At 40.9% G+C, this 27,439-nt stretch overlaps 2 protein-coding genes across 3 annotated transcripts in view; one reads left to right on the top strand and one right to left on the bottom strand.

Annotated features, from left to right (window-relative positions):
* Positions 1 to 980, bottom strand: part of XPOT (exportin for tRNA) — a 148,094-nt gene extending 147,114 nt beyond the window's left edge. For both annotated transcript variants that reach the window (XM_059936406.1, XM_059936407.1), the window contains exon 1: positions 451 to 980. The gene's annotated coding sequence lies outside the window, so the exon portion shown is untranslated. The remainder of the gene's footprint in view (positions 1 to 450) is intronic.
* Positions 471 to 27,374, top strand: KICS2 (KICSTOR subunit 2). The gene is made up of 3 exons (XM_059936408.1): positions 471 to 995; positions 14,127 to 14,412; positions 26,126 to 27,374. Exons 1-3 carry the CDS (start codon positions 761 to 763, stop codon positions 26,940 to 26,942), a joined length of 1,338 nt encoding a protein of 445 aa, XP_059792391.1. The 5' UTR covers positions 471 to 760; the 3' UTR covers positions 26,943 to 27,374.
* Positions 27,375 to 27,439: the final 65 nt, after the last annotated feature.

Raw genomic sequence — 27,439 nt, 5'->3', positions numbered from 1 at the left:
CAGATTCTTCAGCAGAAGTTACATTAACGTAGCCTTCCTTCTGAGAACTTTTTAAGGAAGCCTAATATAGTGTGGGTAGTACGGCGAAGCCTAGGAGCAGCTCTGCTCGGAAGCCCTTTCGTTAGCACGAACCCGAGATGACTAGAACCTGACAGAGGCGTGAATTAACCCACCACGGGTGAAAACCAGACATGGGGGTGAGAGATAAACCTTACCCACCTGAGGCTTCTACTCTATAAACCACTTACTGGAGTTGGTTTAAAAGCAATGAGAACTACAGACCCCTTGTTGTGAGAGCCAGCACAGTTCCAGGCCCAAGGCTCACCTCGCCGCGCGCCTCAGGCCCCAGCCGAGCCCCGGCCAGATGTTAGGACAAGAACTACTGACGTCACGGAAACGTGACGTCACCAGCACTGACGCAGTCTAACAGGGAGGGGCCTCTCAGCTCACCTCAGAACGCCGTCAGCTCCACGGAGCAGCGAGGTGGCCGCCTCGCGCTCTGCCCTGAGGGTCCGAATAGTCAGAGCTGCGGGAACCGAAGCACTGGAGTCGCTCAGGAGCTAAGCAGCGGCCATCCCTCTCCCGCCTTGACCCTTATCCGCGTCCTCTCTAAGGCCCAGGCGCGGTCCAGGCGGCCGCGCGCTCACGAGCCCGCCGCTTGCGGCGGTCACGCGCACGCACGCTCGTGCGCCCGTTCCCTGAGAACCCGGAAGTGCGAGGGAGAGGCGAGCCACGTGGGTGGAGCTGGAGCGCAGCTCGCATGGGGGAGTCTATCCCGCTGGCAGCCCCGGTCCCGGTGGAACAGGCGGTGCTGGAGACGTTCTTCTCTCACCTGGGTATCTTCTCTTACGACAAGGCCAAGGACAATGTGGAGAAGGAACGAGAGGCCAACAAGAGCGCGGGGGGCAGCTGGCTGTCGCTGCTGGCGGCCTTGGCCCACCTGGCCGCGGCAGAGAAGGTCTATCACAGCCTCACCTACCTGGGGCAGAAACTAGGTACCTCCGCCCCGACCCCCGTGCCCCTTCAGGAAGGAAAGGGAGTATATTCCCCCATCGGCAGTGGCTTGGGTTTCCTGTCTCTGTCACTTAGCCGCAGGCTCAACTCCGCACTCCCAGGTCTCCTCCCACCGATCCCGTCCTTCCCTCGGCTTCCATAAACCCCGCCCACCGGCCTCCGCGGCAGATAGATTGGCCGCCGGGGTGGATGTTGTTTGCAGGGCTGTGCTTCAAACCGATGGCTGTATCCATTTTGCTCATGCATGGATTGGTGCCGTAAATGAGAAGTTAAACTCTGATGTCCTCGCTCTCTAACCAGTGACACTGCGGCGAGAGGAGCAAAACTTGGCAATACAACCTAGTTAGAATTCATGAACACTATTGTCTGGCTTCTTAAGGCCCTAGAGAGTTACAGATGGAGTCCTACCCCCTCTTCGTAGCCACAATAAATATCTAATGAATGAACAGAAAAATGAATGCTGGACAGGAAAGGCAAGAAATATGACTAACACTAACAAGAGGGGCCTTACAGGGAAAATGGTAAACACTCTTATCATCCCATGATAAATCTTGCCCCTGAAAATAAGATGCAGGAGCTGATTAAGCTGATTTTCACGAGTAGAAACAATTAGTATGAGTAAATCAGAAGGAAATAATATATGTGAAAGCCAAGGGCTATACATACGAAGTATTACTACTTATAATTACCAATATTATGAATCCCAGAGCTTTTAGAGTTGTTTTAGTACTTTGGCGTATTTTAGACCCTTTAATATCAGAGGCACAGGGTCTGGTATGAATGAAGGACACATAACAGTATAAAATAGAAGTGTACAATTGAGAGCAGATTCCAGTTTGAGTTTCTCCCCCCAGTTTCCTTATATAGCCTGAAGGTGACCATGTACATCTTGCTTTCAGTAAACACTCAAGGGGCAGGGCTTTCTGAGATCTTGACTGTGCTTCAGCTTTTCAAACAATAACTTGTTATTTAGTGTGTTGACTTATTGGCAACAACTAGTCAGATAGTTTCACCTCGTGTATTTTTTCCTCCCTTTCTTACAGTGGCACTTCTCAGAAATTTACAATTGCTCTTGCAGTGTTATAATTCCCCATCCTACAGATTGGCAAATTGTGTGCATGCAGTTGTGCGGGTAGGTGACAGAGCCTATACCAGAATACCTACCTTTGAACTGTCAGATTGTGTTTGTATCCAAATGATTTATAAAAATTGTAGATGTAGTATAATTTAGTTATATATTAAATAATTTACATATTATTATGTATATATGAAAATGGGGAGGATTCTGGCTGTAAAATTGAAGGTGGGTAATTTTCTTGCAGTTTTAGTGTTTTTAGATTCCCCCGCCTCATGAAGAATGGTGATTGATCCCAGTGCCATGTTTCTTAGGTTTTTTTCTTTTAGCTCACCTATGAGGATTTGATAACCTGTGGCCTCACTCCCCAGAAAAATATATATGTAATACAATTTTGCATGTAATCTGAAAGGGTTCAGTTGGATTTCCTAAAGCCTATGTATAGACCTCAGTTAAGATATCTACTCTAGTTTAAGTTGTATGTGCCTGGTTTTAGGTGCCTGGCTGTGCCTAAGAACATGCGCAAGGCCATCACTGTCTCTGACTTGGGTTCTCTGAAGTGGCTCTTATTATGTAAAGTGATTAGTTCTGCACAGACCCCAGCTTGCATGGGTGAGCCTGAGGGCTGTGCTTTGAAATTGATCCACGGAGCAATTTACACTGTGAAACATGCTCAGGCGCTGTTCAGGCTCCCAGCTGATCTGTCACTTCGGTGTGAATGTTCTGAAAATGGCATGTTTAATGCCACATGACTTACTCGCATGTACAGTAAATGTAGGTTCCAGATGTAAATTTTTAGCTTTGCAGTTACCTTACAGTTTTTTGATACTGGAATGTTTGTGATATCAACGTGCTTACAATATGACTTCATGATTATTGAGTTGACTCTCCATTTTCTTAAAAACTTGGGAAAATTTTTGTGTTGCCACTTAAAACAGTCCCATGTTCTTCAACTACTTTGCTATTTAGAACATTTATACGGTTTTCTTTAAAAAGCAAAACAAAAAGTTTATGTGTATTTTTTAAACAGTAGAAAGCACGGTTTTAAAAAGTGAGTCTTTTTGACCGCACTTTTGTGACTGGTGTTTATTGGAGACCTTGGCAGTGAATCCTGGTTATAGATGCAAGCGTGGGACTTTAGACAAAGAACAGACGTGACAGGGAGCCTTCTGTTCCTGTCTTGGCTCAGCTGAAAAACTTTGGGGCGAACCCTTATCTTGGAGCCCTCTCTTTACTTTGAGGGGAGAATATATCTATTTGGGGAAAGATCAGTGATTAAAATATGCTGACTCAGTACCGCAGAGGACTTTAGAAGGTCATACTTTTCTCCCCTTTGTTTCATTGCTGGAGAGTTTCCTCAACATCTGGTGGCTGGAAGATACCATGGTAGAAAATGACTTAACTTGAGAACTGATGTTTTAAGATTATCATTAGCAAGAAGTTGTGGAATAAAATATTCAATGAGAAGTGCAAAACTTTAATATACTCATTCCTTGAAATTTCATGATGTGAGATAGACTGTTGAAATCTTGAAAAATAATGAGCATTCATAAAACGAGACTCCCATGGAAACAATTCAAAATAATCATATTTTGTAAATTCAAAAAACTGAGACAAGAAGTCTGGTGTCTCTGATTCCTTATTTCCCAGCATGAAGGAAGGCCACTCCCCATTGGATATTCATAACCAGGGTAGTCACCAAGTAGGCTTGTGCTCCTGAGAGCTTTGAGAAGAGAGACATGTTTAAAACAAATGCGTTGGTGGTCTCTCCCTTCCTTAAAGTGTCAGGTAACTTGGTTTCACATAGTAGTAATGGATGTTTATTGATAAGCTTTAAAAGGTATTCTTTATATTTATATGGTGTTTCCACGCCCCCAGGTAAGGGTAATCTAATGAAGGAAGGTATCCCTTTTTCACCCAGAGTTAAAATTTTCACCAAGTTCACCTTGTTTAACAGCGGAAGTGAGTACACAATTAAGGTCACCTAGCTAGCTATCAAATAGGTAGCTATTCTTTTTACAGTACTTGAAACTCCCAATTTACCACAGAGTTGCAGAAGCCCAACTCTGTAGTATTGAGAGATTCTTATATCAGTTATAAATGGAAGGGGAAGGGATTAGCAGTATTGATTGCGTGCTTTGCTCCAGGCGTGTTACATACCAAATGTTATTTCATTGTGTCTTTTTAGTTTCATGTTAAAACAACAACTAAGGCTCAAAGTGGCTAAGGTTAAGTCCTGTGCACATCACACAGCTTGTAAATTTGGAAGCTGGGATTTGGAACCAAGTCTTTCAGTCTTCCAGAGCTTTTAAATTTTACTTAGTACTCTTGCTACCTTCGTAACCTCAGAGACTTTGTCTTAGATCTGGGCACAGAGGTCCATTTATTTCATACCATCACTTTACAAAATCTGCAAAGCTAGACTTAACATGGGTGGAGAGGAAAGGCAAACCTTCCAGGATACAGTCCTGTATGGGATGTTGGTGTCAGGGTCAATCCACCTGTACCATATGGTTTTTCCTGCTATTAGTAGGAGAAATGATGTGAATGCTAGTCAGTCTGGGCAGTATATTGGAGAAAACACTTTTTCAGTATCAGCAGTTTGCCTGTGAAATCAGTAGTAGTAGGGTGACCAACCCTATAGGTTTGCCCGGAGTTGAGGGGGTTTTCAGGACATGGGACTAAGGGTTTCCTGAGAAGCTAGCCTTTCAGTACTAAAACCTGGAAAGTCATGGGTAAACTGGGACAAGGTGGCTGCCATAGTGGTAAGGGATATAAGATTCATTTCTTGAAATACAAACTGGGCAATGAATTGTGAAATGTTTCATTCATTAAGAGGACATTTTACAAATGCCTTGATAAGTAATTTATACTCCTAATTGGTATGTTTACAATAGTAACTCATTCATTAAAGCATTCTGTGAATACCAACAGAAAATTTAAAATGTCATTCATTTCTGAGATTTTTATATATTCCTAAGAATTACTGTTTTAAACCTGCCCTGTTTCTTTTTGTTCTCCTAATGTCTTACCTCTGACCTTTGGTGGGGTACAGAATTGCTTAAGAAAACATCTATGAAACTGGCCCCATAATTATTAGAAACATAGTTGATCATGTATTAATACAGAAGTAAAGAAATAATGTCTATGCCATTTGAACCTTTTTGGTTGTTGAAAAGAATGTATGTGGCCTTACTTTTTGCTGATTTCCTTTGGAACTCCTGAGTTACAACATGAGTTACAGCAGTAGTTATTTATAATTGCTTCCTACTGTTTTTTTTTTTTTTCTATTTTCTTTTCTTTCTTTCTTTATTTTTGGCTGCTTTGGGTCTTCGTTGCTGCGCGTGGGCTTTCTCTAGTTGCGGCGAGCGGGGGCTATTCTTCGATGCGGTGTGCGGGCTTCTCATTGCAGTGGCTTCTCTTGTTGCAGAGCATGGGCTCTAGGCACGTGGGCTTCAGTAGTTGTGGCACGTGGGCTCAGTAGTTGTGGCCCGCAGGCTCTACAGCGCAGGCTCAGTAGCTGTGGCACATGGGCTTAGTTGGTCCACAGCATGTGGGATCTTCCCGGACCAGGGATCAAACCCATGTCCCCTGCGTTAGCAGGTGGATTCTTAACCACTGCGCCACCAGGGAAGTCCCACTTCCTACTCTTAATAATTCACAATATGGTGCTTATTATGATATAACCTATAGTGTCAGCCTTGTTAAGAGCACTAACAGTCACTTTGTTCCCATAGGATCCCAGTAGTCTGTGTTTTCCATTTTCTCATAGCTTGAAAGGAAAAATGCAACTCCAAAGCAGAAATAAAATTTTCTGATTTACCAGGAATAACAACAGTGTTTCATAATTGGGTGCTCTCTTTTCTTTTAAATATGTTTATGTGGAAGGAGGGCTTTTTAGATCCAGGTTGATGTCACTTGCTAGGTTAATCATCCTCTGAATTAGATCTGAATCCTCATTGAAGTGGGCTGGGGAAATATTGGCGCATGGGTAAGGAAATTTTATTTTTGAATTTTATTTTATTTGTTTTTTTATACAGCAGGTTCTTATTAGTTATTCATTTTATACATGTTAGTGTATATATGTCAATCCCAATCTCCCAGTTCATCACACCACCCCCGCCACTTTCCCCCCTTGGTGTCCATACGTTTGTTCTCTACATCTGTGACTCAATTTCTGCCCTGCAAACCGGTTCATCTGTACCATTTTTCTAGGTTCCACATATATGCGTTAATATACGATATTTGTTTTTCTCTTTCTGACTTACTTCAGTATGTATGACGGGCTCTAGATCCATCCACGTCTCTACAAATGACCCAATTTTGTTCTTTTTCACGGCTGAGTAATATTCCATCGTATATATATATATCACATCTTCTTTATCCATTCGTCTGTCGATGGGCATTTAGGTTGCTTCCATGTCCTGGCTATTGTAAATAGTGCTGCAATGAACATTGGAGTGCATGTATCTTTTTGAATTATGGTGTTCTCTGGGTATATGCACAGTAGTGGGATTACTGGGTTATATGGTAGTTCTATTTTTTATTTTTTAAGGAACCTCCACACTGTTCTCCATAGTGGCTGTATCAGTTTACAATCCCATGAACAGTGCAAGAAGGTTCCCTTTTCTCCACACCCTCTCCATCATTTGTTGTTTGTAGATTTTCTGATGATGCCCATTCTAACTGGTGTGAGGTGATACCTCATTGTAGTTTTTTTTTTTTAATTATTTATTTATTTATTTATTTATGGCTGTGTTGAGTCTTCGTTTCTGTGTGAGGGCTTTCTCTAGTTGCGGCAAGTGGGGGCCACTCTTCATCGCAGTGCGTGGGCCTCTCACTATCGCGGCCTCTCTTGTTGCGGAGCACAGGCTCCAGACGCGCAGGCTCAGTAATTGTGGCTCACGGGCCTAGTTGCTCCGCGGCATGTGGCATCTTCCCAGACCAGGGCTTGAACCCATGTCCCCTGCATTGGCAGGCAGATTCTCAACTACTGTGCCACCAGGGAAGCCCCTCATTGTAGTTTTGATTTGCATTTCTCTAATAATTAGTGATATTGAGCGGCTTTTCATGTGCTTCTTGGCCATCTGTATGTCTTCTTTGGAGAAATGTCTATTTAGGTCTTCTGCCCATTTTTGGATTGGGTTGTTTGTTTTTTTAATATTGAGCTGCATGAGCTGTTTATATATTTTGGAGATTAGTGCTTTGTCCATTGATACATTTGCAAATACTTTCTCCCATTCTGAGGGTTGTCTGTTCGTCTTGTTTGTAGTTTCCTTTGCTTTGCAAAAGCTTTTAAGTTTCATTAGGTCCCATTTCTTATTTTTGTTTTTATTTCCATTACTCTACGAGGTGGATTAAAAAAGATCTTGCTGTGATTTATGTCAGAGAGTGTTCTTCCTATGTTTTCCTCTAAGAGTTTTATAGTGTCCGGTTTTACATTTAGGTCTCTAATCCATTTTGAGTTTATTTTTGTGTATGGTGTTAAGGAGTGTTCTAATTTCATTCTTTTACATTTGCTGTCCAGTTTTCCCAGCACCACTTATTGAAGAGACTGTCATTTCTCTATTGTATATCCTTGCCTCCTTTGTCATAGATTAGTTGACCATAGGTGCGTGGGTTTATCTCTGGGCTTTCTGTCCTGTCCCATTGATCTGTATTTCTGTTTTTGTGCCAGTACCATACTGGCTTGATTACTGTAGCTTTGTAGTATAGTCTGAAGTCAGGGAGTCTGATTCCTCCAGCTCCATTTTTTTCCCTCAAGACTGCTTTGGCTATTCGGGGTCTTTTGTGTCTCCATACAAATTTTAGGAATTTTTGTTGTAGTTCTGTATAGAATGCCATTAGTAATTTGATAGGGATTGCATTGATCTGTATAGATTGCTTTGGGTAATATAGACATTTTCACAATGCTGATTCTTCCAATCCAAGAACATGGTATATCTCTCCATCTGTTGGTATCATCTTTAATTTCTTTCATCAGTGTCTTATAGTTTTCTGCATACAGGTCTTTTGTCTCCCTAGGTAGGTTTATTCCTAGGTATTTTATTCTTTTTGTTGCAGTGGTAAATGGGAGTGTTTCCTTAATTTCTCTTTCAGATTTTTCATCATTAGTGCATAGGAATGCAAGAGATTTCTGTGCATTAATTTTGTATTCTGCAACTTTACCAAATTCATTGATTAGCTCTAGTAGTTTTCTGGTGGCATCTTTAGAATTCTCTATATATAGTATCATGTCATCTGCAAACAGTGACAGTTTTACTTCTTCTTTTCCAATTTGTATTCCTTTTATTTCTTTTTCTTTTCTGATTGCCATGGCTAGGACTTTAAAAACTATGTTGAATAATAGTGGTAAGAGTGGACATCCTTGTTTTCTTCCTGATCTTAGAGGAAATGCTTTCAGTTTTTCACCATTGAGAATGATGTTTACTGTGGGTTTGTCATATATGGCCTTTATAATGTTGAGGTAGGTTCCCTCTATGCCCACTTTCTGGAGAGTTTTTATCATAAATGGGTGTTGAATTTTGTCAGAAGCTTTTTCTGCATCTATTGAGATGATCATATGGTTTTTATTCTTCAATTTGTTAATATGGTGTATCACATTGATTGATTTGCATATATTGAAGAATCCTTGCATCCCTGGGATAAATCCCACTTGATCATGGTGTATGATCCTTTTAATGTGTTGTTGGATTCTGTTTGCTAGTATTTTGTTGAGGATTTTTGCATCTATATTCATCAGAAATATTGGTCTGTAATTTTCTTTTTTTGTAGTATCTTTGTCTGGTTTTGGTATCAGGGTGATGGTGGCCTCATAGAATGAGTTTGGGAGTGTTCCTTCCTCTGCAATTTTTTGGAAGAGTTTGAGAAGGATGGGTGTTAGCTCTTCTCTAAATGTTTGATAGAATTCACCTGTGAAGCCATCTGGTCCTGGACTTTTGTTTGTTGGAAGATTTTTAATCACAGTTTCAAATTCATTACTTGTGATTGGTCTGTTCATATTTTCTGTTTCTTCCTGGTTCAGTCTTGGAAGGTTATACCATTCTAAGAATTTGTCCATTTCTTCCAGGTTGTTCATTTTATTGGCATAGAGTTGCTTGTAGTAGTCTCTTCGGATGCTTTGTATTTCTGCAGTGTCTGTTGTAACTTCTCCATTTTCATTTCTAATTTTACTGAGTTCTCTCCCTCTTTTTCTTGATGAGTCTGGCTAATGGTTTATCAATTTTGTTTATCTTCTCAAAGAACCAGCTTTTAGTTTTATTGATCTTTGCTATTGTTTTCTTTGTTTCTATTTCATTTATTTCTGCTCTGATCTTTATGATTTCCTTCCTTCTACTAACTTCGGGTTTTGTTTGTTCTTCTTTCTCTAGTTCCTTTCGGTGTAAGGTTTGATTGTTTATTTGAGATGTTTGTTGTTTCTTGAGGTAAGATTGTATTGCTATAAACTTCCCTCTTAGAACTGCTTTTGCTGCATCCCATAGATTTTGGATCGTCATGTTTTCATTGTCATTTGTCTCTAGGTATTTTTGATTTCGTCTTTGATTTCTTCAGTGATCTCTTGGTTATTTAGTAACATATGGTTTAGCTTCCATGTGTTTGCATTTTTTACATTTTTTTCCCTGTAATTGATTTCTGATCTCATAGCATTGTGGGCAGAAAAGATGCTTGATATGATTTCATTTTTCTTAAATTTACTGAGGCTTGATTTGTGACCCAAGATGTGATCTATCCTGGAGAATGTTACGTGCGCACTTGAGAAGAATGTTTAATCTGCTATTTTTGGATGGAATGTCCTATAAATATCAATTAAATCTATCTGGTCTATTGTGTCATTTAAACTTGTGTTTCCTTATTAATTTTCTGTTTGTATGATCTGTCCGTTGATGTAAGTGAGGTGTTAAAGTCCCCCACTATTATTGTGTTACTGTCCATTTCCTCTTTTATAGCTGTTAGCGGTTGCCTTATGTATTGAGGTGCTCCTATGTTGGGTGCATATATATTTATAATTGTTGTATCTTCTTCTTGGATTGATCCCTTGATCATTATGTAGTGTCCTTCCTCGTCTCTTGTAACATTCTTTATTTTAAAGTCTATTTTATCTGATATGAGTATTGCTACTCCAGCTTTCTTTTGATTTCCATTTGCATGGAATACCTTTTTCCATCCCCTCAGTTTCAGTCTGAAGTGGGTCTCTTGTAGACAGCATATATATGGGTCTTGTTTTTGTATCCATTCAGCAAGCCTGTGTCTTTTGGTTGGAGCATTTAATCCATTCACGTTTAAGGTAATTATCAATATGTATGTTCCTATGACCGTTTTCTTAATTGTTTTGGGTTTGTTTTTGTAGGTCCTTTTCTTCTCTTGTGTTTCCCACTTAGAGAAGTTCCTTTAGCATTTGTTGTAGAGCTGGTTTGGTGGTGCTGAATTCTCTTAGCTTTTGCTTGTCTGTAAAGCTTTTTTTTTTCTTTTTAAAATATTTATTTATTTATTTTATTTATGACTGTGTTGGGTCTTCATTTCTGTCCGAGGGCTTTCTCTAGTTGTGGCAAGTGGGGACCACTCTTCATCGCGGTGCACGGGCCTCTCATTATCGCGGCCTCTCTTGTTGTGGAGCACAGGCTCCAAACGCGCAGGCTCAGTAATTGTGGCTCACGGGCCTAGTTGCTCCGTGGCATGTGGGATCTTCCCAGACCAGGGCTTGAACCTGTGTCCCCTGCATTGGCAGGCAGATTCTCAACCACTGTGCCACCAGGGAAGCCCCCTGTAAAGCTTTTGATTTCTCCATCAAATCTAAATGAGATCCTTGCCGGTAGAGTAGTCTTGGTTGTAGGTTCTTCCCTTTCATCACTTTAAGTATATCATGTCAGTCTCTTCTGGCTTGTAGAGTTTCTGCTGAGAAATCAGCTGTTAACCTCATGGGAGTTCCCTTGTATGTTATTTGTCGTTTTTCCCTTGCTGCTGTCAATAATTTTTCTTTGTCTTTAATTTTTGCCACTTTGATTACTATGTGTCTCGGCGTGTTTCTCCTTGGGTTTATCCTGTATGGGACTCTCTGCACTTCCTGGACTTGGGTGGCTATTTCCTTTCCCATGTTAGGGAAGTTTTTGAGTATAATCTCTTCAAATATTTTCTCTGGTCCTTTCTCTCTCTCTTCTCCTCTGGGACCCCTATAATGCGAATGTTGTTGTGTTTAATGTTGTCCCAGCGGTCTCTTAGGCTGTCTTCATTTCTTTTCATTCTTTTTTCTTTTTTTTTCTTTTTTCTTTTTTTTTTTAAACTTTGGGTTTATTTTATTTATTTATGGCTGTGTTGGGTCTTCGTTTCTGTGCGAGGGCTTTCTCTAGTTGTGGCAAGTGGGGGCCATTCTTCATCGCGGTGCACAGACCTCTCATTATCGCGGCCTTGTTGCGGAGTGCAGGCTCCAGACGTGCAGGCTCAGTAATTGTGGCTCACGGGCCTAGTTGCTCCGCGGCATGTGGGATCTTCCCAGACCAGGGTTCGAACTCGTGTCCCCTGCATTGGCAGGCAGACTCTCAACCACTGCGCCACCAGGGAAGCCCATTCTTTTTTTTTTCTTTATTCTGTTCCGCAGCAGTGAATTCCACCATTCTGTCTTCCAGGTCACTTATCCGTTCTTCTGCCTCAGTTATTCTGCTGTTGATTCCTTCTAGTGTAGTTTTCATTTCAGTTATTGTATTGGTCATCTCTGTTTGTTTGTTCTTTAATTTTTCTAGGTCTTTGTTAATCATTTCTTGCATCTTCTCAATCTTTGCCTCCATTCTTATTCCGAGGTCCTGGATCATCTTCACTATCATTATTCTGAATTCTTTTTCTGGAAGGTTGCCTATCTCCACTTCATTTAGTTGTTTTTCTGGGGTTTTATCTTGTTCCTTCATCTGGTATATAGCCCTTTGCCTTTTCATCTTGTCTATCTTTCTGTGAATGTGGTTTTTTTTCCACAGGCTGCAGGATTGTAGTTCTTCTTGCTTCTGCTGTCTGCCCTCTGGTGGTTGAGGGTATCTAAGAGGCTTGATGGGAGGCTCTGGTGGTGGGTAGAGTTGACTGTTGCTGTGGTGGTCAGAGCTCCATAAAACTTTATTCCACTTGACTGTTGATGAGTGGGGCTGGGTTCCCTCCCTGTTGGTTGTTTTGCCTGAGGTAACCCAGTACTGGAGCCTACCTGGGCTCTTTGGTGGGGCTAATGGCAGACTCTGGAGGGCTCACGCCAAGGAGTACTTCCCAGAACCTCCACTGCCAGTGTCCTTGTCCCCATGGCGGAACAGAGCCAGCCCCCACCTCTGCAGGAGACCCTCCAACAGTAGCAGGTAGGTTTGGTTCAGTCTCCCCCAGGGTCACTGCTCCTTCCCCTGGGTCCTGATGTGCACACTATTCCGTGTGCGCCCTCCAAGAGTGGGGTCTCTCTTTCCCCCAGTCCTGTCGATGTCCTGCAATCAATTCCCACTAGGCTTCAAAGTCTGATTATCTAGGAATTCCTCCTCCCATTGCCGGACCCGCAGGTTAGAAAGCCTGACGTGGGGCTCAGAACCTTCACTCCAGTGGGTGGACTTCTGTGGTATAAGTATTCTCCAGTTTGTGAGTCACCCACGCAGCAGTTATGGGATTTGATTTTACTCTGATTGCGCCCCTCCTACCGTCTCACTGTGGCTTCTCCTCTGTCCTTGGACGTGGGGTATCCTCCTTGGTGAAGTCCAGTGTCTTCCTGTTGATGATTGTCCAGCAGCTAGTTGTGATTCTGGTGCTCTCGCAAGAGGGAGTGAGAGCACGTCCTTCTACTCCGCCATCTTGGTTAATCTCTGCACATTCCATTCTCATTTTTCTGGAGTTTTATCTTGTTCCTTCATCTGGTACATAGCCCTCTGCCTTTTTATTTTGTCTATCTTTCTGTGAATGTGGTTTTTGTTCCACAGGCTGCAGGATTGTAGTTCTTCTTGCTTCTGCTGTCTGCCCTCTGGTGGATGAGGCTATCTGAGAGGCTTGTGCAAGTTTCCTGATGGGAGGGACTGGTGGTGGGCAGAGCTGGCTGTTGCTCTGGTGAGCAGAACTCAGTAAAACTTTATTCCACTTGTCTGCTGATGGGTGGGGCTGGGTTCCCTCCCTGTTGGTTGTTTGGCCTGAGGCGACCCAACACTGGAGCCTACCTGGGCTCTTTGGTGGGGCTAATGGCGGACTCTGGGAGGGCTCACGCCAAGGAGGACTTCCCAGAACTTCTGCTGCCAGTGTTCTTGTCCTCACGGTGAGCCACAGCCACCCCCTGCCTCTGCAGGAGACCCTCCAACACTAGCAGGCAGGTCTGGTTCAGTCTCCTATGGGGTCACTGCTCCTTCCCCTGGGTCCCTATGCGCACACTACTTTGTGTGTGCCCTCCAAGAGTGGAGTCTCTGTTTCTCCCAGTCCTGTCGAAGTCCTGCAATCAAATCCCGCCAGCTTTCAAAATCTGATTCTCTAGGAATTCCTCCTCCCGTTGCCAGACCCCCAGGTTGGGAAGCCTGACGTGGGGCTCAGAACCTTCACTCCAGTGGGTGGACTTATGTGGTGTAAGTGTTGTCGTTTGTGAGTCACCCACGCAGCAGTTATGGGGTTTGATTTTATTGTGATTGTGCCCCTCCTACCATCTCACTGTGGCTTCTCCTTTGTCTTTGGATGTGGGGTATCTTTTTTGGTGAGTTCCAGTGTCTTCCTGTCGATGACTGTTCAGCAGTTAATTGTGATTCCGGTGTTCTCGCAGAGGGAGTGAGAGCATATCCTTCTAGTCCGCCATCTTGAACCAATCTCCTGGGTAAGGAAATTATACACAGGTCCACCGCTACACTGAGTTGTACCAGGCGTTAACTTACTCTACAGTGAAATTATGAATCACAAAATATTTAAATCCAAATCATAGAAGTCAGAGAACATGGTAGGTGAAAACTCATTGAGCTCAGCAGTTTAGATTCTTTCCTTTTGGATGCTGAGAGGTGTTTTGTACTTCCAGTTTCTCTGCCTTACCTATCATGTGCTTATATCATTTGTCTACCAGGGGGCCAGTCTTTCTTCAGCAGGAAGGACTCCATCCGCACCATCTATACTTCCCTGCATAATGAGCTGAAGAAGGTGGTGACTGGCCGTGGTGCCCTTGGGGGGACCGCACCTCACGTGGAAGAGCTCCTTTCCCACCTGTCAGAGCAGCTGTGCTTCTTTGTTCAGGCTCGGATGGAGATCGCAGACTTCTATGAGAAGATGTATACCCTCAGCACACAGAAGTTCATCAATGCCGAAGAGCTCGTTGGCCTTTTAGACACCATCCTCAAGAAATACAGCTCCAGGTCAGTGTAGGGGAGGAGGGAGGGAGGGACAGAATGTGGCAGCCTCACAATCCCACACAGAGTCTCAGGCTTCCCCACACCCCTGCAGAAATCTGTGATGGAATAACTGTGAAGGAGAAATAGCTGTATTACCTTTTATACACATTAATTAATCAACAGGTATACATTAGGCATCTTCTTTGGGCTTAGTTAACACCATACTGGATAGATGCTTCTCTGAGCAGTAGCAAAAGGTCAAGAATGAAGTAATCCTTAAAAGTTGTATTGTAACTGGTTTTTTTGCTTATGAAAGAATTTACACAACAAGAGAATTGTATATCAAATAGTGTGACTTTTTAACAAACCACTATTCAAATAAATGTCCCTTTCAAAGTCATCACCTTGATGAGTTATCCACTTGATTCCTCTGATGGAGCCATTACTTAACATGTGTAGGGAACTCCTTTATAATTGCTTTCAGCACCTGTCGCATAGTTTTGATTTTGTCTTAAACTTCCTTGGTGGAGGCAGACATCTGTGCTTTAGAGGAGGGCATGTTTTTTTGATAGTCAAAAAGATATTTGTAGCCAGTTTGATTTTTTTAAAAAAGATGTTGATCAACTGGAAAAATTTTTTTGAAGGAAATTGCTGCTTATAAAGTGAGACTGGTTATAAAGTATTGCTCACTGCCTGGCCCAAAAAGCAGTTTCAAAAGAATTTGAGTAGTGTTGTGAACATCATTGACTGTGAATTACTCAGTTTTATTTTTGGGTCCTTGGAGCCTGGCCTAGAGCCTTGCACATAGTAGGTGCTCAGTAATTTTATGATGAATTAAATGGAAAGTGATACTAATCATTAGAGAAATGCAAATCAGAACTACAATGAGGCATCACCTCACACCAGTCAGAATGGCCATCATCAAAAAATCTACCAACAATAAATGCTGGAGAGGGTGTGGAGAAAAGGGAGCCCTCTTGCACTTTTGGTGGGAATGTAAATTGATACAGCCACTATGGAGAACAGTGTGGAGGTTCCTTAAAAAACTAAAAATAGAACTACCATACGACCCAACAATCCCACTACTGGGCATATACCCTAAGAAAACCATAAGTCAAAAAGAGTCATGTACTACAATGTTCATTGCTCTATTTACAGTAGTCAGGACATGGAAGCAACCTAAGTATCCATTGACAGATGAATGGATAAAGAAGATGTGGCACATATATACAATGGAATATTACTCAGCCATAAGAAGAAATGAAATTGAGTTGTTTGTAGTGAGGTGGATGGACCTAGAGTCTGTCATACAGACTGAAGTGAGTCAGAAAGAGAAAAACAAATACCGTATGCTAACACATGTATATGGAATCTAAAAAAAAAAGAAAAAAAAAAGGTCATGAAGAACCTAGGGGCAGGACGGGAATAAAGATGCAGACCTACTAGAGGATGGACTTGAGGATATGGAGAGGGTGAAGGGAAAGCTGGGACGAAGTGAGAGAGTGGGATGGACATATATACAGTACCAAATGTAAAACTGATAGCTAGTGGGAAGCAGCCACATAGCACAGGGAGATCAGCTCAGTGCTTTGTGGCCACATAGAGGGGTGGGATAGGGAGGGTGGGAGGGAGGGAGATGCAAGAGGGAAGAGATATGGGGATGTGTGTATATGTATAGCTGATTCACTTCGTTATAAAGCAGAAACTAACACACCATTGTAAAGCAATTATACTCCAATAAAGATGTTAAAAACAAAGAAAAAACAAAAAGAGTCATGCACCACAATGTTCATTGTAGCACTATTTACAATCGCCAGGACATGGAAGCCACCTAGGTGTCCATCGACAGATGAATGGATAAAGAAGATGTGGCACATATATACAATGGAGTATACTCATCCATAAAACGAAACGAAATTGAGTTATTTGTAGTGAGGTGGATGGACCTAGAGTCTGTCGTACAGAGTGAAGTAAGTCAGAAAGAGAAAAACAAATACCGTATGCTAATACCTATATATGGAATGTAAAAATAAAATGGTTCTGATGGACCTAGGGGCAGGACAGGAATAATGACACAGATGTAGAGAATGGACTTGAGGACATGGGGAGGGGGAAGGGTAAGCTGGGACGAAGTGAGAGAGTAACATTGACATGTATACACTACCAAATGTAAAACAGATAGCTAGTGGGAAGCAGCCGCATAGCACAAGGAGATCAGCTTGGTGCTTTGTGACCACCTAGAGGGGTGGGATAGGGAGGGTGGGAGGGAGACGCAAGAGGGAGGAGATATGGGGACATATGTATATGTATAGCTGATTCACTTTGTTATACAGCAGAAACTAACACAACATTGTAAAGCAATTATACTCCAATAAAGATGTTTAAAAAAATTAAAATAAATAAATAAATGGAAAGTGATGACTTGAAGGATACCACTCCTTTGGAAATATGAGTTCAGATATGTTTGCTTAAAAAAGAAAGGCAGATATATTCATTTATATTCCCAAATTAAGCCTAATACTCATCTGATTAATGGACTGGGGGAAGTAGGCTACGTGGAGAGATTAAAAGAGACTTCACAGAGGAGGTAGAATCTGAGAAGACTTTTAAGGGCAGGTAGGATTTTGAAAGAAAAGGCAGGTAGAAAGCAAAGGTTCCTCCATATCTGTGACTCCACATCCAGAGATTCAAAGTATTGAATATATTACCTACTAAAATATGTTACCTCCTGAAATATATTACATACATGGGTTTGTAATATATTTTACATGTGTATATAAGTGGACCTGTGCAGTACAAACCCATGTTTGTCATTCAAGGGTCAGCTGTATTCTAAATTTTTATTTATTTTTAGTAGGTAATATATTAACATAGCTCAAAATTTATGAAGTACAAAAAAATGCAGTAGTGAAAGGTCTCCTTCTGCCCCTGTTCCTCAGCTACTTAATTTCTTTCCTAAGAGTCAATGAATATTAACAAGTTCTGTCATTCTCAAGAGATAGTCTATGCATATAAATAAACACATTTCCTTTTTTTAAACAAATTTTACATGTTTACAAATTTTTTTTATCTTTGGAAATATTCTTTTAAGTCTCCCTCAAATCTGATTAGTATATGTTTTCTTTTAATAAAATAATTTTTTTTAAACCAAAAACTACAGTACAATTGGAGATGTGATTCTCAAGAGGAAGAGATCTTATGTGGTGATTCCTAAATGCTAATGTGAAAGTGTTTTGCTGAACCATTTTGGGAGCTTAAGAAAAATACCCTTACCTGAGCCCTTCTTCTTTCCCAAGAGAGTAAGATTCAGTGATTTTGGGTTGGATGCCTATAAACCTGTCTGTTTTAAAAGTTCCCTGTGATACTGATACGTAAGTCTGCAAGAAAAATTGGATAAATAAGGAAAAGATGCCAACATTAGTATATACTGGTTATTGAACCTTACCAATTTGTGTGCAAGCGCCTGTGTGTATGTTGTGTCATAGTAATGAATGGTTATTACTATATAATTGTTTTTATTTTTATTTTATTAGATTTGTGACCTATCATCTTTGAACCTTCTTTGAAACATCCCACTTCTCAGAGGCCTGGGAATTTCTTCCATTGCAGTAGCAAAAGCCCAGGTTTCATTCTTGAAGATCTTAGGGCAGTACTTGGCAGTACCCCTTATCCTGCTGAGTGGATACTGATGGAGCTGGCTGTAAATCACATATGGTCAATAGGTGTTTTCAGCTATTGTCTCCATCCTCCACCAATGCTACCTTTGTCTACTTAATAGGGAATTAATGATCACAGACACATCCTAGCCTAAAAATCATCTACAGTAGAGGCTTTGGGTTAATTTGAACAGCATAAATTCTTTAGTTTAGAATTTCTGAAAAGTTGAAATTCTGTATACTATATTCATTTTCTTTGGGAAGTGAAATTATTTTAGATATAAATTAACATGATTTGCCCTTTGCTTTCAGAGATGAAGGGGAGTCATGTTTTGTTTTTCTCCTCTGGAAGCCAGGTGTGCTCAGAGTAGGATGGTGTTAAAGGTTTCCTCTTTTGGCAAACTTATTACATTATTAAGCAAATGTAAATTCTTGTTTAAGAATCACAGTCATTTGTGATGCTGCATTTCAAATTGAATAATTAACATTAATCATTTGAGTTTTCATTGTGTGCCCTTTAGAAATAAAAACGTGGATTAACTCATGCAGGGTCAGGGTGTCTACTATTCCTTGAATACTTTTGAGGAGAAGTAGAACTTGGGTTTTTATTTCCAAGGAAGTATCAATGGAACATTTTTTGATTCAGTAGAATTTGTTTTGAATTTATTTACCTGTTTTGTACAGTGGACATAAAAGAAAATTCTGGCTAATCTTTGTATTTCGTGGTTAAAACAAAACTGGAAGATAGATTATAAATGCAATTTAATATATGCTCTCCTAAATCAAGAACTTTTAATTGAAGTATAGTTGATACACAGTATTATAAGTTTCAGGTGTACTGTATAGTGATTCACAATTTTTAAATGTTATACTCCATTTATAGTTATTATGAAATATTGGCTGTATTCCCTGTGTTGTATCATATATCCCTTTTTTTTTTTTGGCCACGCCGTGCAGCATGCAGGATCCTAGTTCCCTGACCAGGGATCAAACCTGCGCCCCCTGCAGTAGAAGCACAGAGTCTTAACCACTGGACCGCCAGGGAAGTCCCATATATCCTTGTAGCTTATTTTAAGTATAATAGTTTGTACCTCTTAATCCTCTCCCCCTATATTGCCCCTCCCCCTTCCCTCTCCCCACTGGAAACTACTAGTTTTACAACATGATTTTTAAGAAATAATTTTTTTAAAAAGTCAGCAATTATTCACTCTAGACAGCTTTTAAAAATCCATCTGGTATAGCAATAATATTCTATTAAATGATTTTTATTTTTTAATCATAATTTTATAGCTAGGATTTAAAGAGCATTTTTTAAAAAACTGAGTTACATAAATTTCTGTTTGCATTTTAGGAAGCACATATTTTTTTATCTGAATGCTTCAAATGACAGAATTCTCACCAAGGGCAGAACAGTGATTTATTTAGTCTTTATGCCCTTTTGCCTTCAAAAAAAAGATTCATGATGATAAGACTGTTAATGAAACAGTTAGTTGCATGTGTGTAGTTCAACAAGGTTAACTGTTGCCCACTGAAAATTTCATAAGCAAAACCAGCAATAGTACGATTTCTGTAGGACGCGTTCTACTCTAGGTATTTGACTCGCCTAGATCTTAACAGTGGAGGCTCAAGGCTTTCTGTGATCTTGCCCCAGCCCAACTTTTCAAATTATCTAAGGCCCATCAAATGCCTTAAATTGCACTCAAACTCCTAGTAAAAAGGAAGCAGCTTCAAAGAGAAAACTTTGAGGATTTTAAGCAGAAACCAAAAAAACAGCCCATAATCTAATGTATTCCCCATAAGTATTTGCCATTTCCTACGCTGGTTCCTGTTACTTAGTTTGTTTAGAATGTCCTCCAATTTGTAGGGGAGGAAAAAATATCTTTTTCCTTTACTCTTCTAAGTATCTCAGCTGGGGGCCCTTTAACAAAAGACAGATTAACAAGAGAAAAGCATACAAATGTATTTTAATATAGGTTTTATGTGGCATGGAGCCTTCTAAGGAAATGAAGACCCAAAGAAGTTGTTAAACCTGTGTTTTTATGCTGGATTTGATGAAGAGTGAGAGTTGTGGAAAAATGTGCTAGGATGAAAAAGGGTATGAGCTAAGTGTACTAAACTGGGGGAAACAGCAAGGCCCGTTAGTTCAGATTTCTCTCTGTGACCTTACGTCTTTGGAGATAAGGATGCTCCTTTCCTCAGGGTACAGGGAGGGAACCTCTTACTTGAGGGTTTTATGATCTGCTTCAGGAGAGGGTCAGAAAGTCCTTCCTGCCTATGTCATTTCTCAAATTCATTCAGCTTAAAATAGTCAGTATACCAAGATGCCATATTTTGGGGTAGCGTGTTCTGAACTTCATCAAGTTCTATCATGTGTCAATTAGCTGTTGCCACAATTATTTTGTATAACAGACTACCCCCAAATCACACTTTCGGGCTTGCAGGTCTATTGGGAGTTGTCTGACGTAGGCTGGGCTTAACTGGGTAGCTCTGCTGAACACCATTGGTCTCATTGGTCTTGGCTTATTGCTGTGAGTTTTGGGCTTGGTCAGCTACACGTGTGTTCGTTCTGAGCCCAAGGTTAGAGGGGAAGCAGCTACCCAGTGATGACGCCCAACTGCCAAAGAACAAGCCCAATCAAGCTCATTTTAAGCCTTTGCTTGCATCAGATCTGTTAACATCCCTTTGGCCAAAGCAAGTCACGTAGCCCGATCCATGGCCCAGGGGTGGGAAAGTACACTCTACCTCTGGTGGGAGAGGCCGCAAAATCACACAGCAAAGGGTGTGGAATCAGGGGTGGTTAAGAATTGGGGCCAGAAATTTAAGCTCTCATCTTCACGTGGCTAAATCCTACCTGTTCTTTAAGCTTTATGACTCAACTGAAATCCTGTCTCCTCTATGGCCTGCACAATCTTTCAACCAAAAGGAATTGCTCCTTTTTCTAAACTGTTAGTTGATTTGTACCCCTCGTAAGAGATGTATTACTTCCTGCTTATATCCATTATAAATACCTCCTTCTACCAGGGGAGGTCCTGTAGGACAAACCTTTGGCTAATTCATCTTTATATCTTCAATGTAATTATATCTAAAAACTAGTAAAGTGATTGTTTTAAATGAGATTATGGATTTTTTAAATGTGGTGAAATATACATAACAAAATTTACTTTTTTAACCATTTTTAAGTGTACAGTTTTTTGGGGGTTTTTTTTGATTTTTTAAAATTTTATTGTTTTGTTGTAATAAAACATACGTAATATAAAATTTATCACCTTAACCATTTTAAGTGTGCAGTTGAGTGGTATTAAGTACATTCACAGTGTTGTGCAACCATCACCACCATCCATTTCCAGAATTTTTTTTTAATCATCCAAACAGAAACTCTGTACCCATTCAGCAATAATGTCCTATTCTCCCCTCTACTCAGCCTCTGGTGACCTCTATTCTAATTTCTGTCCCTGTGAATTTGCCTCTTTGGTGTCTCTCATACAAGTGGAATCATGTGACATCAGTCCTCTTGTGTCAGGCTGATTTCACTTAGCATAATGTTTCCAAGGTTCATCCATGTTGTAGCATGCATCAGGACTTGGTGTTTTTTTTTAATGGCTGCATAACATTTTGTTGCTTAAGTGTACAGTTGTGTGACATTCATATATTCACATTGTACTACAGTTTTATTTAAAAAAATTTTTTTAACATCTTTATTGGAGTATAATTGCTTTACAATGGTGTGTTAGTTTCTGCTTTATAACAAAGTGAATCAGTTATACATATACATATGTTCCCATATCTCTTCCCTCTTGCGTCTCCCTCCCTCCCACCCTCCCTATACAGTTTTATTTTTAATTGGGCTTCTGACTTCTCACGTGCATGGGACCTGCATACTTGTTTTGGAAGGAACTCCTTGTTGGGGATTTGTGAAGGAGGGAGTGCATGCTGGAGCTCCCTTCCTCTCTCTCTCTCTTTTTCTGTCTTTCTTTTTGGCTTTTTTTGGAGCAGATGTTCTCTGCAAATAGTTGTCAATTTATTCTGTATTCAGGCTCTTTCAAGCTTGCTACCATAGCTGAGGTGTACGTTTTTGGATTACAACAATTTAACAGACCCCACTATGGTGTGAGATGTGAATAGGTATGAGGCACAGAGTGGGAATGGGAAAATGATACAACATAATGCTAATCTCACAGAGTCTTGGCAGAATAACATTAGCGTGAATTTTTAGCTCTTCTTACGGATGAAAAGTAGCTTCGGCATTCACATTCATCCTAATAAATGTTGAACATTTAAACACTTTTCCGTATATGTATACGGAAGAGCTTGTGCAGAATTCTTTCTAAAGGTTTGTACAGAGAAGATAATTCATATTCTTTCAAGGAGAACATTGGAAATAAATGATGATTTCCAGCTGGAAGCAGAAAAATCACATCGAGTATTGTTATTTGTGGTAGAATGAAACCATTTTCTTCTTATTAACAGTCTTACTGTGGTCATAGCTCCTTGGCAGATTTTCATGATATCCATGATTGTAGAATCTCGTGATACTTAAGGCTCATTAAGTGTCAAGTTGCCTAAAGGCTAAGGTGGTAGGAGCATTTCTCAGAATGCAAAGATTCTGAGACATGCTATAGTGTGTGTGTGTGTGTGTGTGTGTGTGTGTTAGGCTTTCTTTTTTTTTTTCTTTTTTTACAAATTTATTTATTTATTTATTTTTGGCTGTGCTGGGTGCCTGCCACTGTGCGGGCCCTCTCCAGCTGTGGCGAGCGGGGGGCCACTCCTCGCTGCAGTGCGTGGGCCTCGCATTGCGGCGCCTCCCCCCACCGCGGAGCAGGGGCTCCAGGCGCACGGGCCTCAGTAGTTGTGGCTCATGGGCTCCAGGGCGCAGGCTCGTTAGCTGTGGCGCACGGGCTCAGCCACTCCGCAGCACGTGGGATCCTCCCAGACCAGAGCTTGAACCCATGTCCCCCGCATTGGCAGGAGGACCCCCAACCACTGTGCCACCAGGGAAGTCCCCTGTTAGGCTTTCTTAACGTTTACTTCGAAGCATGTAATGTTTGAAGAGTCCAAATTAGTTAATTAATTGAGTACATGAGCTAGAGGATTTGAGATCTGGTTTATCTTTCTGATTCTTTGAGTGTATTCTTAGACTACACCTCCCACCCATGTTTTAGCTTCCCTATCTTGAAGGATGTTGATTGTAAAATACCAGTAATAGAAAAAAAACAGTGTGTTATTTTTATGTGAATAACTACATCCTATTTATCACATGATAATCAGTTTCTATCATATAATATCCAACCTAGTTTGGGCTCTCTTAATCATAATCCCATTTGTTTAAATAGATTTTTAAAAACTCTAGATCTACTTGTGATGATTTTTTTTTCCTAATTGTTTAATTGATAACCAGGATTTTCCTCTTCAACCAGGGCCAAAACAGATGTGTAAGAATCTTCTGTCTCATTGACAGTGAAGCAATTAAATTACATGGGCTCAGGCCTGTAAATCATCTCCCATGGTGCCTGGGGCATACGATATGCTTGGGAAATGCTAGATCTTGCCCACACCTTTAAAATGGGGTCACTTGCTAAGATAATTCCTGAAACCTCTGCAGATGCTTTGGAACTTGAGGAAGAGTGTAAGGGCTTCATGTAGGCTCCTTGAGAAGGAGGTACATCAGGCCAGGCAGACACTGAAACTCCCTGGGCATTTCTCAGAAGAAAAAGATGAGGAAGAAAGCTCTAAGTGGTCCATACAGAAAGGACTCTCCTCATCCAGTCCTTTGCCACACTTGATATTAGCCAAAAGGCTGAGAAGCGATAACCATTCCATCTCATTGTTACAGAACTTCATTTAGGTCATAAACAACAGATTCAATGAGGCAGAAACTAGGATTCAAATCTTAACATAGTTACCACATTTACCGAGTTTCTACTACGTGCTGCATGTTTGAGAGATAAAGGAGCGAAGGAAGAATGTAGCTTTTACTTCCCCTCAGAAGGAGCTCAAAACAAGGGTGACCCTATGTCCCAGTTTGTCTGATAAGTTATACAATTAAGCTACAAAGGGGAAGACAGGTATTAAGAAACTAGAGGATATAATTAGAGGGCCTGACCTAGTCTGGAGGTGGACAAAGAAGACATTTTGAAGGAAGTGACTCTGAAGAGGAGACCTGAAGTAGCAGAAAGAAGTGTTGATGGAAAAGGCTCAGGCTCTCACTGGCCTCAGGGTCTTTGCACATGCCCTTTATCCCCTCTGCCTGGGAGAGAGGACCTTCCCACAGCCTGTCCCCTTCCCCCTCAATTTACTAGACAAGTGAAGTAGAAAATGTTTTACAAAAAAAAAAAAAAAAAGAAAATGTTTTACAAATGGCAGGTAGCAGTCCATGAGTCATAAAATTAAGTTAGTGAGTAGTAATCTAATTAAAATATATGTATTATTAAATATCAAGAGTACATTGTGCATAGTAAGGGTAAATGTGAAATTTTAAAACCTTTTATTTATTGGTGTATGCACTTCATCACAATATAAAGTGTATTTCTTACTGTAGATCATGGTCAAAATTTTTTAAAAACATTTTGTCTAGAACAAATAGAAATGAAATCGTGCTATTACCTTAACCTTCTCTGTGATACCATCGCATTTCTAGTTATTTAATGTATGGAGAAAGTGAGAAGAATGGGAATGTGGCTCAAGCTGAGGAGGGACCAGGTTATTCAAGGCCTCGCAAGCCTTTCTAAGGATTTTAGATTTTATCCTGAGATAAATGGAAAGTGGTTGAAGTATAAGATTTTTAAAATTTAGCCACGATTTTGTTTTTAACTGTGATTAAATATGAAAGGAATTTGAGAACTAGGAGTGAGTAAGGGCTTTCAGATGAATGTTCTAGTCCTTTATTTTTTAATTTTTAAATTTTTTAATTTATTTATTTTATTTTTATTATTTTTTTATTTTTAATGTTCTAGTCCTTTATTTTTTTATTTTTTTAATGTTCTAGTCCTTTATTTTTTTATTTTTTATTTTATTTTATTTAAATTTTTAAATTTGTTCTAGTCCTTTATTTTATTTTTTGGCGGTTTCTTTGCTGCACGTGGTCTTTCTTTAGTTGTGGCGAGCCGGGGCTACTCTTCGTTGCAGTGTGTGGGCTTCTCATTGCGGTGGCTTCTCTTGTTGTGGAGCACGGGCTCTAAGCGCGTGGGCTTCAGTAGTTGTGGCACGCAGGCTCAGTAGTTCTGGCTCTTGGGCTCTAGAGCGCAGGCTCAGTAGTTGTGGTGCATGGGCTTAGTTGCTCCGTGGCATGTGGGATCTTCCCGGACCAGGGCTCGAACCTGTGTCCCCTGCATTGGCAGGCGGATTCTTAACGACTGTGCCACCAGGGAAGCTCTATTCCTTTAATAAACATTTATGGATTGTATACTGTTTCAGTTGGTTTATAGTCTCTACTCTTATCTGCAAAATAGGTTTCATAATACCTTTTGGAGTTACTGTGAACATTAAATAAGTTGATATGTGTTATGTACACACTTAAGAGATGTTTTAGTGACCTTTTCTTTGCCTGTTTAGGACCACACCCTGAAAACAGATTGCCTTGTTTTGTCATACAATTCCCAGAATAAATAAAATGAGTTAAGAAAGATTTATAGTGGGAATTCGCTGGTGGTCCAGTGGCTAAGACTCAGTGCTTTCACTGCCGTGGGCCCGGGTTTGATCACTGGTCAGGGAACTAAGATCCCACAAGCCGTGAGGCGCGGCCAAAAACAAACAAACAAAACAAAACAAAAAACCCCAAGAAAGACTTATAGCTAATTCAGTTTCTCTGTATTTGAACAGAAGGTAGTGGCTATTCTCATTTTTTGTTTTTTTTAACATCAGGCTATTTCCACGGGAGACTATGGTGCTGACATAATTCTGAGATGGCGAAATTATATCAGAATGACCTTTTAAATAAATCAACATGGAATCTTTCCATCTTTCCTTCCCCTGCCCCCAAACATAGTATTAGTCTGACCACATTGTTTGTGTTTTTTTGAGGATAGAAAGTGTCACTGCGGGGTCACATTTCCACTCATTTCTGTTAATTCCCCTTCCCCCTTTAGATTTCACCACCCCATCCTCAGTCCTCTGGAAAGCAGTTTCCAGCTGGAGGTCGACGTACTGAGTCATCTCCTGAAGGCCCAGGCTCAGGTCTCCGAGTGGAAGTTCCTCCCGTCTCTGGTTAACTTACACAGCGCTCACACCAAGCTGCAGACTTGGGGCCAGATCTTTGAAAAGCAACGGGAGACCAAGAAACATCTGTTTGGAGGGCAGTCCCAGAAGGCCATTCAGCCCCCACACCTTTTCCTTTGGCTGCTGAAACTCAAAAACATGCTTCTTGCCAAATTTAGCTTCTACTTTCACGAGGCACTGAGCCGACAAACGACTGCTTCAGAAATGAAAACGCTGACTGCAAAAGCCAACCCAGACCTCTTTGGAAAGATTTCCAGCTTCATCAGGAAATACGACGCTGCCAACGTGTCCTTAATCTTTGACAACCAGGGTTCCGAGAGCTTTCAGGGTCATGGCTACCACCACCCCCATTCCTACAGAGAGGCCCCAAAGGGCGTGGATCAGTATCCAGCCGTGGTATCTCTGCCCAGCGACAGGCCTGTCCTGCACTGGCCCAATGTCATCATGATCATGACAGACCGCACGTCCGACCTGAACAGCTTGGAGAAAGTGGTCCACTTCTATGATGACAAAGTTCAGAGCACCTACTTCCTTACCCGCCCAGAACCCCACTTTACCATTGTTGTCATTTTCGAGTCAAAGAAATCTGAAAGAGACTCCCACTTTATTTCCTTCCTTAGTGAGATCTCACTTGCCCTTAAGAACCCCAAGGTTTTTGCAAGTCTGAAACCTGGATCCAAAGGTTAGAAGGTGATTTGTGTGAAAGGTTTTCAAGACTGGAAATTGTGTTCTTAATTGCTCTAACGATCTACAGTGGTCTGTGATTAGAGTTTCCATCCACCTGTGCTGCTTTCAGATCTAAATTAAAGACACATCCTCCCTAATTGTGTTGCACCCTTTATAAGCAATTAAGGCCAGCTGAATACATAGCCAAAGAGTAAGCTAGGTGATCATGGCTGCCGGTCTCCGTGGTACAGCAAGGTACTTTCGGCATTTTCTCCTTTTTTCCTGTATTTCATGTAGATTAATATTTATTGGCCTTTGATTTTTCTTTCCAGATGTTTTATATTATTCTAAACGTTGTGTTCCAGTACAATTTCAAACGCCCTCTCCTTTCCCCCTCTTTCTGGATGAATAATTGGGATACGATATTAAATGGCTTTTTTAGAATCAAGGACTGTTTTCTAGCTCATAAATTAGCAAATTAACGTGAAACTTTAAGGTTTGTGATCAACAAATTAATA

This window comes from Balaenoptera ricei, chromosome 10 (assembly GCF_028023285.1).
Source record: "Balaenoptera ricei isolate mBalRic1 chromosome 10, mBalRic1.hap2, whole genome shotgun sequence".
In the NCBI taxonomy this organism is placed as follows: Eukaryota; Metazoa; Chordata; class Mammalia; order Artiodactyla; family Balaenopteridae; genus Balaenoptera; species Balaenoptera ricei.
Note: the sequence above shows the minus strand (reverse complement) of the source record. Positions and strands in the feature narration are given on the sequence as shown.

Excerpts from the sequence above, each read along its gene's own strand:
- KICS2 (XM_059936408.1), top strand. The coding sequence starts at position 761 with ATGGGGGAGTCTATCCCGCTGGCAGCCCCGGTCCCGGTGGAACAGGCG. Across the intron at positions 996-14,126 it reads CTACCTGGGGCAGAAACTAG|GGGGCCAGTCTTTCTTCAGC; the intron begins GTACCTCCGCCC and ends TTTGTCTACCAG. Across the intron at positions 14,413-26,125 it reads CTCAAGAAATACAGCTCCAG|ATTTCACCACCCCATCCTCA; the intron begins GTCAGTGTAGGG and ends TTCCCCCTTTAG.